General features: G+C 36.4%; 1 protein-coding gene across 5 annotated transcripts in view; it reads left to right on the top strand.

Annotated features, from left to right (window-relative positions):
* Positions 1-14,598, top strand: part of ZBBX (zinc finger B-box domain containing) — a 271,544-nt gene that overhangs the window by 132,252 nt on the left and 124,694 nt on the right. For 4 of the 5 annotated variants that reach the window (XR_009209484.1, XR_009209485.1, XR_009209486.1 and 1 more), the window contains exon 19: positions 4,434-4,503. Coding sequence is in view for 2 of the 5 variants with exons in the window: in XM_058426979.1 (XP_058282962.1) it covers positions 4,434-4,498 (65 nt within the window). In the remaining 3 variants the exon portion in view is untranslated. Of the gene's footprint in view, positions 1-4,433; positions 4,504-6,766; positions 6,840-14,598 lie in introns of those variants that run through there. The other variant, XM_058426980.1, reaches the window with a different exon arrangement.

The following is a 14,598-nucleotide window of genomic DNA, read 5'->3' as shown; positions in this document are numbered from 1 at the left end:
TTCTAGATGTTTCTGTGAGAGTATTTTTTTAGATTAGATTAGCATTTAAATAAGCAGACATTGAGTAAAGCAAATTAGTTTACATGACGTGGGTGGGCCTCGTGAACTCAGTTTAAAGGCCTTAAGAAAAATAAAATAGCTGAGGTCCTCCAAGGTAGAGGAAATTCTTTCTTCAGACTGACTTCAGGCTTGAGCTGCAGTATCATATCTTCCCTGGGTCTCCAGCCTGCAGGCCAGCCCTGTGGATTTTGGACTTGCTAATCCCACAATTGCATGAGGCAATTCTTGAAAATCTCTCTTTTTCTATAGATAGATCAATTGATAGATAGGTAGATAGATATAGAGATAGATGTAGATATATAGATGTAGACGTGTATAGACACACACATCTTATTTGTTCTATTTCTCTGGAGAACCCGATACAGCCAGTTTGAAGGACTGTTGTGATAGTCAAAAGAAAGAAGACAAAGGGAAGTATTTTGCTGGTGTTGAGTAGTTGTAGATTTTGATAGTGGTGGGAGTCCATGGTTATTTATAATCTTATAACTCGAGGTTTAAGAAAGGAGAAAACATGGGATGATAATTTTGTGGTCATCACTTTGTGACATTTTAGGACAGTTTCCCCTTATGGAGTTTGTTGACTTAACAGAAAAATGTCCCTGAAATTTGGCCACCCTCTGACAACAATGACTCCAGCCATGACTCCAGATTCAAACTCTTTTGTCTTCTCTGTGAGTCTGGTAGTAACTTCTTATACAAGACTGATGGTTGTTTAGTGTAAATTTACCTTTGATACTTTTTCTGTGGCATTAATAAACTGTACTAAATTCACACCCATCGTCTACTGACAGAATATAAAATTATGAAGAAGAGACCTGTAGCCATTTCCATGTCTTTTAATATAAAAATGCATTCTATTGAAACTGATTAACAAAGGTGGACAATAAGCAATCAAGAAAGCAAGTAATATTATCAGAATAAAATGTTGCAAAAGATATAATTTTTAAAAGAGTATGACTCCTCCACAATTTTTACTGCCCTCTTAACACGTCCTCTGTCACAATCCCGTAGACAGACAACAGTGAATCACCAATGAATCTTCATCATTTGTGTCCAAAGCCCTTTTGGCATCTTGTCCTGACACTGCTGGCTTTCTGAATTTTAGTATCTATAGTTAAAATGAGGATTACTGTTCGTCTTTTAACATAGAAAAAATATATGTACATATTTTAGCATATCTGCTCAGGTTTAATGTTCATGACTCTTTCTACCCTCCTTTGCTCTAAGACATCTTCCTTTTCCCTTCTGATGAAGAAACAAATTGTTCCTCTGGGTGTGATTTATACCAGTGCTTCTCTCAGATACAAGGAATGTGGTGTTGTCCTATTCTTGTTAGGGAAGGATTGGACAACTACTGGTTTCTCTTGTGTATTCAGCCGTAGCTTGAGTCTTTTGTGAACTAGCTCAGAAGATCATTTTATATGATGCTGCTACCTTTTACAATATGAGAATTTTGAAATAAATATTAAGCTGATAATTAATTGTCATCAGTACATCTCTGGCCAAATCTGAGATAAAAAATTTGTCATTTGACTTCCAATATGACATTGAAATTAAACATGAGGGTCCTCTGTGGCAGCGTAGACCAGACCCCCTTCTGCCTTTATTTGCTTCCAATAACCACACATGTAGAAAGTTCTTTAATTCCATTGCCATTAGTCTAATTAGGAAATAAAAACTAAGTAAAATTAGAGCCTTTGCCTGAAGCAGCTTCAATATGTTCTCTCATTTTAAAGCTCATGCTTAAAATTGCTGCTACGGGCCTGGTTCTAACTATGGAACTGAGAGAGTTACAGATATTCCACAAGAACCTCAGCCATATTACTAATAGTGGAGTCAGTACAGTGCGCCTTTAACAACTATTGGATAAATGACCACCTGATTTTACATGCTTGTTGAAATTTGTAGTGTATACCCAGACTTGTCTAGTGCTGTAATAGTCATGTGAAATTCTATGATTTTACAGCTCTGGACATGCACATGCTGCAGACAAATTAACATTAAATTTTATTTAATAGTTTTAATATGTTTTATATCCATTGAAATAATTCATATCTAATGCACGCTGAGTATGTCACATAACACAGGCCAGTGGTGTCTGTTACCTTAAAGATCACTTAATGCTGGGCATTATATGTGAAGTGCACAGAAAATATTTCTTGAAAAAAATAAATGTTATGAAATGGCTTCTGAGCTATTTTAAATAATACCTTGATTCAGAAAAAAGCAATTCTCTCTGTCCCTTTATTCAGTTTTTGAAAAGACCTTGAGCAATGCTCATCTTATCCTTGTTTTGGCACATGCTATTTTTCATCTCTTAAGTCTCAAAATGTATCTTCTCAAAGAGGATTTATCTAATCTCTATCCAAATTAATTCCTTTTGTCCCTTTTTTCTTCATTCTTTCTCGTTGCATCCTGCTTTTTGCTTCATAAAGCTTATAATTATTAATATACAAACATGATTTTTGAAGGTATGCCTCTTAACTAGACTATACATTTCAACAGAGTACAGATCATGTTCACATTGATTACCACAGAACTCAGCCTCCAGCAGATGCCTCGCTCAGAATAGGAGGTCATTAGTAGGGGAATGAATAAATAAGTGAACATACAGGATCCAATTTAGAAGCCCTGTCAGTCCCTACATTTTCCCAAAGGAAGATGACATATGTAGTGAGAAAAACAGGGTATATATTCACATTATCAGATTACACTACTTACTAACTGGAAAATGACTAATATGAATATATTTCTTAATTATAAAATGGAGAAAAAGATACTGACTTTCCTTAGCTCAAAGGAACGTTGTTGAAAATCAAATGAAGTAATGAATGCAAAAACACTTTTGCAACTGGAAAGTGCTTTGCTATGCTTATTATCATCACTTTTTATGAGCTTATGCTATAATCTTTGAATATACAGACAAACTAATGTTGGATAAATAAATGAATTTAGGTGCAGGTTGACATAAATGATCCACAAAAATCATTCAATATCAAAAGTACAGAATGCTTGCAGTGAGATGGATAATTAGATTGAATGATGTAAAAAGCCGGTGTTTATGTTAAAAGCTAGATATATAAATTAATTTTTAAAAAATATTTCTGAAACATTGTCCCATCTCTTTATAGCTTTCTTCTATTCTGTGTAAATTCAAAGCTGTTTTAAATATTAAAATTTTACCAGCATTTTATGAACACCTTATGCATCATTCTTTCAGACAGGAGAAATTTTTAAAACGTATATACTATTTATGCCTCCTAAAATACGTTATTATAGGATATTCTGTTTCATCATAATTTTCACCCCTGGTTATTTATTACTAGCCACATTTGCATGAAAACAATGTTTATTTCCTCAGAGTTCATCTGTGCCTGTAGTTTATCCCCTACCTAAAGACATAATTCTTTGTTAGTGACACCATGATTGTTTGTTGGGTAAATGATTATGATGTTGCAAACAGGATTATGAGTTTAGCTGGGGAATAACCAGCAGGCATAGATGAACTCTAAAGAAATAAAGATCCTCCTATTTTAATGCAAATGTCTACTATAGTTAAGCAAAAGGAGATGATATTTTTAACGTTCTCCATAAGGTGACAGTTATGTTTAAAATGAAAAGAATTAATTGATTGATGGGGTTTATTTTTTTCAAATGTATAGTAACAGTTATGAAAACATAGTTCTGAAAAGACTATCTATATGCTCTTACTTTGCCAGAAGGAATCAATATGTGTATTGCTTTCTATTCAGAAGAATATATATATATATATACACACACACACACACACACACACACACACACATTTTTATCCAGAAAAATTATATGTATCTACACATTCTAGTTACAAATGCTTTTAAAGATTTCCAGGGAGAAAATAGACTTCATCCATATTTTATAATTAATTAAACCTTATATACTTAAATATGAAATAAGTCTTTTAGAGTAAACTGTTATATAATTTCACATTGTTTTATATTGTCAAATTTTTATAGGATAACATTTTGTTGTTGTTCATTCTAGTGATGAGTATTCTTAAGCAGCTTCTGGAGGTGCAGGCAGGAAATGAGCAGATGCACATTTTATTTTAAAAATATTTATCACATTTACTTTCTCCTCTGACCTTCTATGTCATAGCCCTCTAAGAATACCTTGTAGGTTAGGCTACTGGATAAGTTAGGATTTGTTTTATTTTAATTGTATATTCCAAGAAACACTAAAGAGTAGTGAAATTTAAAAAGTATATTTCTCTGGTAAGAAAATTAAGTCTGGTAGTAGACAGTCATGGACTACTACAGCAACTACATCTTACTATGTTATTTCAAACTTCAAGATTACCTCACTGTAAATTTGTTTTGTTTGTTATTTTTTAGCTATCACAATGAGTTCCAGGCATCAAGAAGGAAGAAGTGGGAAGAGTAAAATGGGCGTCTCCTAGCTAAGGTAGCTTTCTTTAAACAACACTTCTTGCATCTTATTGGCTAGAACTTAGCGATGTCTAGATGCAAGGGAATTTGAAAATGTGGTTGATTAAGTGGACACATTGGTTCTTAGAGTAAAATTAGGGTTGTATTCCTAGAGAAGATGAGGAAAGTGGATACTGAAGGCAACTGGCATCTTTGTCACAGTCTCTACTGTTACCCTTATTACTGATCAATAGCTACTTGTTTCCAGTATACAAGAATTTTCCATTAATGTGGTTTGAATTATGTGGTAAAACCAATTCTTTTGAGATTTAAATAAGTCACACTTAAGAGATGCTATTACACTTAAATTATCCAGTTTCTTATATAGGCAATTCCTCTTTTTTAGTCTTTTAATGTTTTTATAAAAGCATCTTTTAGTTATACAAACAGAGACCTCCTCATTATTCAGCTTCAAGTTTTCACCTTAGGACTTCTCGAAACACATTGCACATCTCTTTAAAGTTCAGTCTTTGGGCTAAGGCCCAAATCCAATCTGCTTTTGCAAAGACTTTCAATGCACTGTGTAAAAAAGTGGTATGATACAACATAGTTGTTTCAAATGAATGTTCCAACATTTAGGGTATTTTGTAACCTGTGATGGAAATTTTCACAAAAATAGATAGAGAACAAATATAAAATAATACATTTTATAGGAATGTTAAATATTAGTACAGTAGAGCCAGGAATTACAGATGGTCTCAGAGATAAAGCCTCACTATTCTGTTCCCATAAAGCAGTATTTAAATCTTTTAAACTCCGTGTGTAAAAATGAGAGATTAATTGCTTTCCAACTGAATTCTAGGGACACTTAGGGTTTCCTGATTAGGGAAAGGAGTATGAAGAGAGACTGAATGGCTGAACAAAAGCATGAATGCCTGGATATATTTTATATAAAGGGATTCTTTATAAGACAGAAGAAAGAATTCTACCATAACAGTTTGAGATCTGTGGCCTAAAGCCCTGGGAAGTCTCTGGACCGCCTTCTCAGGCTGATATCCTGGAATTTATGTTGTCACAGGATTGCTGAGATATATGATTGGATATATACATCCTTTTGCTATAAAACCAGACTCCAGGGAGCCACACAGAGAAGATAACCTCTTCACAATTCATTAAAACTGTTCCAAGAAATAACCCAAATTTAGAGAGCTGTTTATATTTCTAACTGACTTCTATTTAGATATTTGTTTCCTCAAGTACAGATACCCACTAGAGATACTTAAAGGGGGGTTATTGTAGTGAGAAGTAAAATTGTATAGAAATCTCAGAAAAGGAACCATGGAAGAGCTGGCCTCAAGGGGAAATAAGGGTTTCTGGGACCTGGAGCGGCTTTTAAGGATGGCTGTTGATGATCATGGGTGCTTTTCTTGGCTCACTGGCTCTATTTCTTTTTCTACTAGCTGGCTTCATAGGCTCATTTCTACCTTTTGCTCACTCCTGAGCCATTCATCTGGTTTCATTCAGGTCTCTAACTCTATCTCCGAGCCTTCCTCTCAGCTTCACTCTGACGGATATTTAAGTCCCCTGAGTTTGTTTTTTAATTCTATATTTAATTCTAGAAGCTGGATTGTTCTAGTTCATGTTTTTGAGCCAAGCAACATGGTAGCCTAAGGAGGGCCCAGAGTTGGTTCAGTTCCAAACAGTTGTTGCCAGGCCATGGTGAGGGAAGGGGAAGAGAGAAGGATGGGTAATTTGTGTTGTTGAAACATGGCCTCAGCAGGCCCAGGGTTATGACTTAAGGCAGTTTTTTTTTTTTTTTTTTTTTTTTTTTTTTTTAATATTGCAGTGGGTCTGGTATGCCATAGGCTCCTCTGAAAGATTCTCAGGGAAGGGACTCAAAGGAAGGTTTATAAGGCAGAGTGCTAAGCGTTAAGGTAGATGTGAGGAAAGGGACATCAAGGAAAAAGAGTATTAAAGGCTTTCATTTTATAAAAGGGGAAAGGTGACAATTCAGGACCACTCTGGCTATACGGTAACCATTCGGGTCATACCTCTAGTCCCAAACCAACATCAACCCAAAAGGGTAGTGTTCTCACTAGACCTCTTCAAGGACATTCTTTCACATGTAATTTGGGTATAATTCTCACTTTATCCTCAAAGAGCCATTGGTGGACGTGAATAGCCTGGAGCTTTATTCTGATTTTGTTCTCTAAGTTATCATCATAGACACTTCTTAATTTCCAAGGACTGGTCTATTTAACAAGCTCTGAAGTGAAATTTTACACCTAATTCCCCTCTAGGCAAAGCATTCTATGAGAGTCCTAAGAGACTTCCAGAAGTGGCATTACAGATGTGGCAGGTGCTTTTTCTCAACTTGTTTGACATCCAGGGCCAGATGATTCTGATGGGAGCTCAAGTCTGTCTCACACAAATTCCCCTTTATTGGCTCTTGAAATGGACCCATTTTCTTCTTTATGGAGGAGGAACTAAATCCAACAGATGCTTGTGATTAAAATAAGTGATAATGATAATGGAACTTTTACCAAGGATGTGCCTCTTCCTGCTATCAGATACATGCCAAGGTGAAAACGAGCCATTTATCTGCAAATAAACATTGCACTAGGAGTAAATGGTTTATTTTCCAAGTTGGAAACAATTATTCTTTGACAGCATCACTCTCCTCTTAAGATTTTAGGTTTATTATAACATCATTAAAAACACATTTACTTGGTATTAGTGAAACACAGTTCATTGTGCTGTTATGTAAAAGACAATTTTGACATGAAGTTAATAAAAAAGCAGCCTCAATTTAATTTTTCGTATTTCTAAAAAGTATGTCACATCTTTTCATGAATTAAAGTATCCGACTCACTGAGACTTCTTTGAGTAAATGGAATTTTATTTTCTTTCTCTACAAACAAGAATGACAGACTACAATCATATCAAATGGCCAATTTTTCATTGTATGGTATTTTCTTCTCTGGAATGTGGAAGTAAAAATGCTTCAGTTTCTGATTAGATTTAGAGAAATTATTCTATATCATTCTATACCGGTCAATATAAATGCTACGTCAGAAGAATGAAAGTGTATTTCCATTTTCTTTATGGATTCCCAACTGTACAAAGTTTAAATTCAGGTTAAACATCTAATTTCTTGGAATGAATGCCTTTTAAAATACCCACCACAGATTTGGGAAAACTTGTTTAAAAAGGAGGCAGAATTCCAATCTCTCGCTTAATCCAAAAAGCCCCTCTTAGTAAGGGGACAGCATACTGTCATGTCTTCCACTGCAAAATAGATTTCTTTGAATAGTATCTTTAGCTTTTCCTCTCACAAATATTTTTGCTCCCCTCATTAGTAAAATTTCTCAAAAGAAAGTCTATACACACTTCGATTTTTTTCACTGGCTGTGTTCTATTTGACACATTCAAATTAGGCTCTTGTTCCCACTGTTTGATTGCAATGATCTTGTCAACAATGACCTTCATATTTCTCAGAGGTCATCTTAGTCGGGGTCTCAGCATTATTTAAAGTGGTCGACCAGTCTGTTGTCCTTAAAATTGTGCTTCACATATTCTTAAGGACACCACACCCTCATGATTTTGTTTTTATTTCACTGACTGCTCCTTTTCAGTGTTGTCTGAAATTTCTTCTCCTTTTTTACAGCCTCTGACTGTTGCTATGCTCAGGGAAGAGTCTTTGTCCTCTTAGAGACTGACAATCTCTCTGGCTGATTCTGTCAAACCTCTAATGCATAATTTCACCTTAAACATCACCACTTAACGCTTAAGTCCAGGTTAGTGTACTGACATACCCAAAACAGAACCGTAAATTTTCATTGGCAAACTGGCTTTTCCTTTGGTCTTCTCCATTTTATAATTGACAACACTATTTACCTAATTGCTCAGGCCAAAGACTCTAGGAGTTTCCTTTGAATCCTCTTTTTCTTCACAGGCCCATATACATTTTGCAGTGAGTCTCGTTAACTCTATTTTAAAATACATGTGAAATATTGGCTTTTCTAACTGCCTCCACCACTCCCACCTGACCTGATTCATTCTTCTCACACTGATCCAAAATCTCCACTTCATACAACAGAGTTATCTTTTAAAAATGAAGATAAGATCATATTCCACCATGGTGCAAACTCCTCCACTGGCCTTGCATTACAATTAGAACTAATGCCTACTTTTTCCCAATCGCTACCAAAGCTCACTTGATCAGGTCACTGCCTAACTCTAGGGCCTCATAACTTGCTCCTCTTTCTTGAGCTCACCCTGCTCTGAGCACCATTGCCTGCTTGTTGTTGTTTGGAGTCAAAGTGGTTCTAGCTTCAGGACCTTTATACTGACTCCCTTCTTTAGCACTCTCCCCCTAGATTCTTGAATGAATGTCCCTTTATACTGTTCTTGTCTCATCTTAAATATTTCTCAAATAAGTCTTTACTGGCCACTATATATAAAGGAGACATTCATTGTTTCACTCTCTCCTCTTGCATCTTTGATTACAATATTACTACAGAAAGTATTTGTTCACCTTTTTACTAGTGCTTTCCATTATTGGAATATGTTTCCTGATGGGATATGTTGTCTCATTAATAACTATGTCACTAATGGGTGTTTGGCACAGAGAAGGTATTTATTGAATATCAACTTAATAATGAAATGTTGTTTTTCTTTGCAAAGATTTAGAGAGGGCAGCTGCTAGACAAGGTTTTCTATAGTAACTTCCATATCATATGTTGAGCACCTACAATATGTTGTAAGCATTTCTCATGTGCTTCACAATAATTTCATATGGTAGATACTGTTTATTAGTCCCCGTTTTACATATGAGAAAACTGAGGCACCAAATGCTTAAATAATATGCCCAAGTTTAGTGAGCAGTAAGTGGGGATGCTGCAATACAAATATAGGCATTCAAATTCCAGATTTTATACTTGCCAACAGAAGCAATAATTTCCACTTCAATGAATGTTTAAAAGATAGCTTACTATTGATTTATAGAAAAGATATAAACTTTAGCTGCTTGAACTGAACTTAGGGTTTTCTTCGTAAAATTTCTGAATATGGCCTTATTACAGGTGAGTCATGGTTTAATTATTTAAAGTAGGTTTCCTTGAAAAACATTGTTTAAATACATCTCCTGCATTGTCCTCAACCCAGTAGATATTCAATAAGTCTTGATTGAATAAAATATCAAAAGCAAAACCTAAGCATGTGGTAATTTTTATACTCTTATTATTACAGTGGTCATTTTTCTTCCAGAGGTAGGAGATGTAATTTTGTTGATGGATAGGAGGTGGCGGTGAGAAAGCTAAAGCCAGCATGCGGCCTTTCTGTCCTTGACTGTAGGCTCAGGTAGCACTTGGATCATCATATTTCCGAAGTATGCCTACTCACAAAATAATTCTATGAGATACTTTATTTATATCAATAGTGTCATCCACCTAATAAACATTTTTGACAATTCATTATGTGTTAGGCCCTGAGGGAGACTTTGGGGCATAAATAATAAAATATGAATTCTGCCTCAAGCAATTTATAGTCTGATAGAGACAGTAGAGACAAAAATAATTGCACAAATGAATGCAGATTGACCTCATCTCTGTGAGATTTGTATTAAGGAAAGCTTCACAGAAGAAGTGATGTTTAATTCGGGTCTTAAGAATGAGTTAAATTTTGTCCTCTCAATTGGGATAGATGGGTGGGGAATGAAAATCACTCCTGACAAAACTTATGTAGCAGAAATAGCTCAAATGAAGAGGGCATCCATTGTCTTTGGGGCCTTCTCATTAATAAGTTCATTAATGATCATTTAGTTTTATGATTAGGCAATTTGTAAACTGAAGACAAAAGATACTGAATTCATGCACAATTCCACCTGCTAAGTTTATCTTAAGGTTTGCCATCAGGGATTAGCAGATCCTTCTAACCTCTAGGGATTTACCTTTCTGTTCTACAGGAACAGGAAGCAACATAGTCTATTTTTTCAAGTTGTACATTAGATAGTGGTAACAGGGTGGAAAAAGAGCAAGCGAGAGTTCCACTGATTCATGGGAGCAAGCTGAAGCCAGCCCCATGTTGTTCAAACAACGATGAACTTTTCAGCTTCTCAAATTCCCGGAAAAACAATCACGAGGAACTCACAGTAAAATGAATGATGCGGTCATGGGATGTCTTTCTTTTTGGTATTTTGGAAGTTAGGAAGGAGTATCTAAAGTGTTTCAGAAATATTTAACTACTGTATTGTCAAATGCAGCTTAGAATTCAACACAGGTAAATACTTTATGTCAATGCTTTTCAAACTACACAAAGGATTAGTGGTTCCAAGAAGCCCCCTAGGAGTGGAGGTCATCAGGGAATGTAAACACATTGTGGGACCACAACTATTCAAGTTTTGGTCACAGAAACGACTTCTATCTCTTCCCTGTCATTCTTTTGTGTGAGATTTTGTCCATCAAAGATATTTCATGTGAAATGTTTAAATAGCACTGTTCTAAGTCCACTATAATGAGAAATGAGTCTTTCTTGAGACTGCTATTTTAATTGAGTGGAATACTACCGTGCACATGTTTAGTGCAGCATAATGCACAAATGCAGAAAAATGGACTGCAGAGAACTTTGTGGTGGAAGAACTCAGCTTGACTCAGAAACTGACTCATTGTTCTGATGATGCACTTTTATCAATTTAAGAAGCACTTTAACTCTTTGGCCTCTGCTGAAAAGAAATTTAAGAGGAAACACTTTAATATATGAAGTGACTCTACAACCTCTTTTTATCCACTCATAGTTATAGGAAGCTGAACAAATAAAAGAATTTTTAAGTCTTTTCATTTAAAAATACTCCATATCAGAGGATTCTTTCTAGTTTTAGAAAGCATGTTTGAAGGTATTTTGGGGGTGAAACTGTAGAGATCAAGAGGGCCCAGAATCTAGACCTAAGATATATTCCCTTTAGTGGGACTGGCACTGGGGCTCAGGGAAGGAGTCATTATCCAGCTATAGACAAGGAAATTGTTCTAGCTTTACAGGCAACACACTGAAAATGTTGGTGAGCCCCTGCCATGTTCCTAATATTCAGGACAGCAACTAAAGTAAGATCAAGGCAGGACTACAGCAAGATAAGATCAGGGGTATGTAGTCATCAAAACAGGGCTCAGAAATAATGGGATATATGTAGGCTTGGTCAGAGAACTGGGTAGAAGTCCATTTCTTAGCTTGAGGTCTTTGGAATATTGGGAAAAGGGGTCCCTGAAGAACTTTCAGGGGGTTTGTGAATCCTGTAAAATTGTAAACTTGCATAATTTTGTACTGTGGAAAGAGGCCATGCCTTTCTTCAGAGTTTTAAAGGTGACCACCTATGAAAATGTTTCAAAATTTTTTTTATGAAACTAAAGGTTAGATTTGAGTAAGACCAAGAGGGACTTGATGCTGATATATGTGAATAGCAAACTTGCTTCCCAAGGAAGGATAAGAGAGACCCAGAATGTATGCAGGGATCAGCCTACCAGTAGAGTTAGCTGGCTCCTGCTTTGGGGAGAGGTAGAGGAAATCAGGTAAAATGTAATGCTTTGTCCTTCCTAAAGGCTTCTCTTCTTATTCAGAATTAGGGAAATTTCTAAGAAGTTTTACTCCCAGACTTACTAATGGGGTATCTGGATGCTTCTTTTCCACTAAACACCATCTATAATAGTCTAGGACTTGGATTCATTCCTATGTTCATCAAATGCTTATTTAGCACCTACAATGTACTAGACTCTGCGTAGGAATATGGTAGTTTCTAGCTCTTATGAAACATATATTCTAGTAAAATTTTCTGACTATAAAGAATATAATAAGTATTTATAGATTGTAGTTAGAGATACTAAAGAAATAAACTGGCTTCTGAGATTGCATTAGTTAGGACATACTGAGTTATGTTAAAATTGTAAACATCTTCCTGAAATTTGTGGATAGACACAACTCATATCATATATCCATTGTCGCCTGATTGGGGCTTCCACATTGGCATCACACAAAGATACAGGCTGATGAAATCCCTTCCACCTGTAACATTGTTGATTATTACGCATAGGGAAAGAGAATAAGGCAAGTACATACTCTCTAAACTTCTGACAAGAAGTGGCATGCCACTTCCATTCATATTTCTTTGGTGAAGTAAAGATACATGATGGTTGGCGAGCTACTAAAGTAGTCATTAGGGAGTAAATAAAGTTTTCTGTAAAGATGTATTTCAGTTGAGATCTGAAGCATGAGAAAAGACTATATGAAAAAGATAATCAGGTGAGGAGGGAAAAAGCATCTATTCAGAGATAACATTCATTGCCAAGGTTGAGCTTGGAATTTTCTAGGAACGTAAGAAGATTGATGTCATCTAAAATCTGTTTCCAACAGATTTTCTATATAGAAAATTTGTGTGGTAAATGCTAGTTCTGCCACAATATTCTTCACTAGAAAGTGGTAACAATGTTCCTTTCCAGGTTTCCTTGGGTTATATGGGTCTCTGGAGAAGAACTTTCTCACAACTCTACAGATTAACTACTCTTTGCTTAATAATAAGGGGAGGGACAACATGTCATCACTCATTTGTTTCTGAGAGTCTAGAAAAATGCTATCATGGCATTTTACATGCCCATATAATAAAATGGTATTTATGTGGGGGTTACAAAAGACCTATAAATGTATGTTAACTATATGTCTAATTGAAACATGCCCAGTCATACTGGTCTTGCAGAAAGGAATCACACATTGGAAATTTAGGAAGTCTGAAAATCTGGCTCTCTTTTATTATTGTTGTTGATGTTATTATTTTTATCATTATTATCTAACAAGGCTTGGCTTCTCTGAGTTTTTTTTTTTTTTTTTAATCACAGTCACTGGCAGGGCTACTATTTATAGTTGTGCAGTTTGTGCTGGACCAAGGGAATGAGTATGGGCTAAAATCCAGCCTGTACTCTGACAAGCTACATGCCCTCATGAGGGACCTATATCCACCTGAATAGCCTTTTATAACTGAAAGGAACCCTGTGGATAACTAGAACCCTGTGCACCTGAATTCAGGCAACAAGAAAAGCAACTGATCTTAGTAATAAAGCACCTGAAAAACTGCACTCTTCCATGAAATCTCCAGTGTGCTGTCTGGATCCTCAGCCATCAGAGGAAGATCCCAGGTGATAGAGTACTGTGGTAGCATCGAAAGTTACCCAATTTGCATGAGTTTAAGACTTGCAGAGCACCCTGTTCCCTGGTAATATTGGTCCTGACTGAGGCAGTAGTTTGAGTAGGAAGATGCATAGTATATAGAGAAAAGAAAGACCATCCGAGCCCCCCATAGTCAAATCAGTCTTGGTGACCAGTGGGATGGTTATGATCCAAGTCAGATTACTCTTCTATCTATTTTTTTTTTTTTTTTTTTTATGGGGCGGGGTTCTCCCTCGCCCCCCCCGCGGGGTGTGGAGGGGCGCAATCTCGGCTCACTGCAAGCTCCGCCTCCCGGGTTCACGCCATTCACCTGCCTCAGCCTCTCCGAGTAGCTGGGACTACAGGCGCCCGCCACCACGCCCGCCTGATTTTTTTATATTTTTAGTAGAGACAGGGTTTCACCGTGGTCTCGATCTCCTGACCTCGTGATCCGCCCTCCTCGGCCTCCCAAAGTGCTGGGATTACAAGCGTGAGCCACCGCGCCCGGCTCTTCTATCTATTTAGTACATAATGAGGCTTAGTCACTGTGTTTTCAGTGATCACAAAACAAGTGAGAGCCCATCAACAAGGGGCTTCAGGGTCTGGGTATGAGCTGAAAGTAGAGAATGTGTTGGAGTCATCTTATTCTCTGTTAAACTGTTTATCCCATGTGTAATTTAGGAAACTAGTTGTTATTCCTACCATTCGTGATGATGGTGAAGACAAGAGACACTATTTTCTTAGTGTTTTGCAAAATGCTCAATACATAGCAAGTATTTAAAACATTAAGAAATAAGGGTAGGAGCAGTGCAGAGGAAAATAACTCACGGCAGCAGCAGTAAACACATGTCTACTGGAAACTCAATTTTGAGCTGGGGCCTTCTTTCTTTCTGATATTTGGCTAAACTTGGCTGAAACTCCAATCTCACCTTTATGGTATTCCACAGTT

The sequence above is a fragment of the Hylobates moloch genome, unplaced genomic scaffold, assembly GCF_009828535.3.
Source record: "Hylobates moloch isolate HMO894 unplaced genomic scaffold, HMol_V3 SCAFFOLD_13, whole genome shotgun sequence".
NCBI classification, from domain to species: Eukaryota; Metazoa; Chordata; class Mammalia; order Primates; family Hylobatidae; genus Hylobates; species Hylobates moloch.
This window is presented reverse-complemented; position numbering and strand designations above follow the sequence as displayed.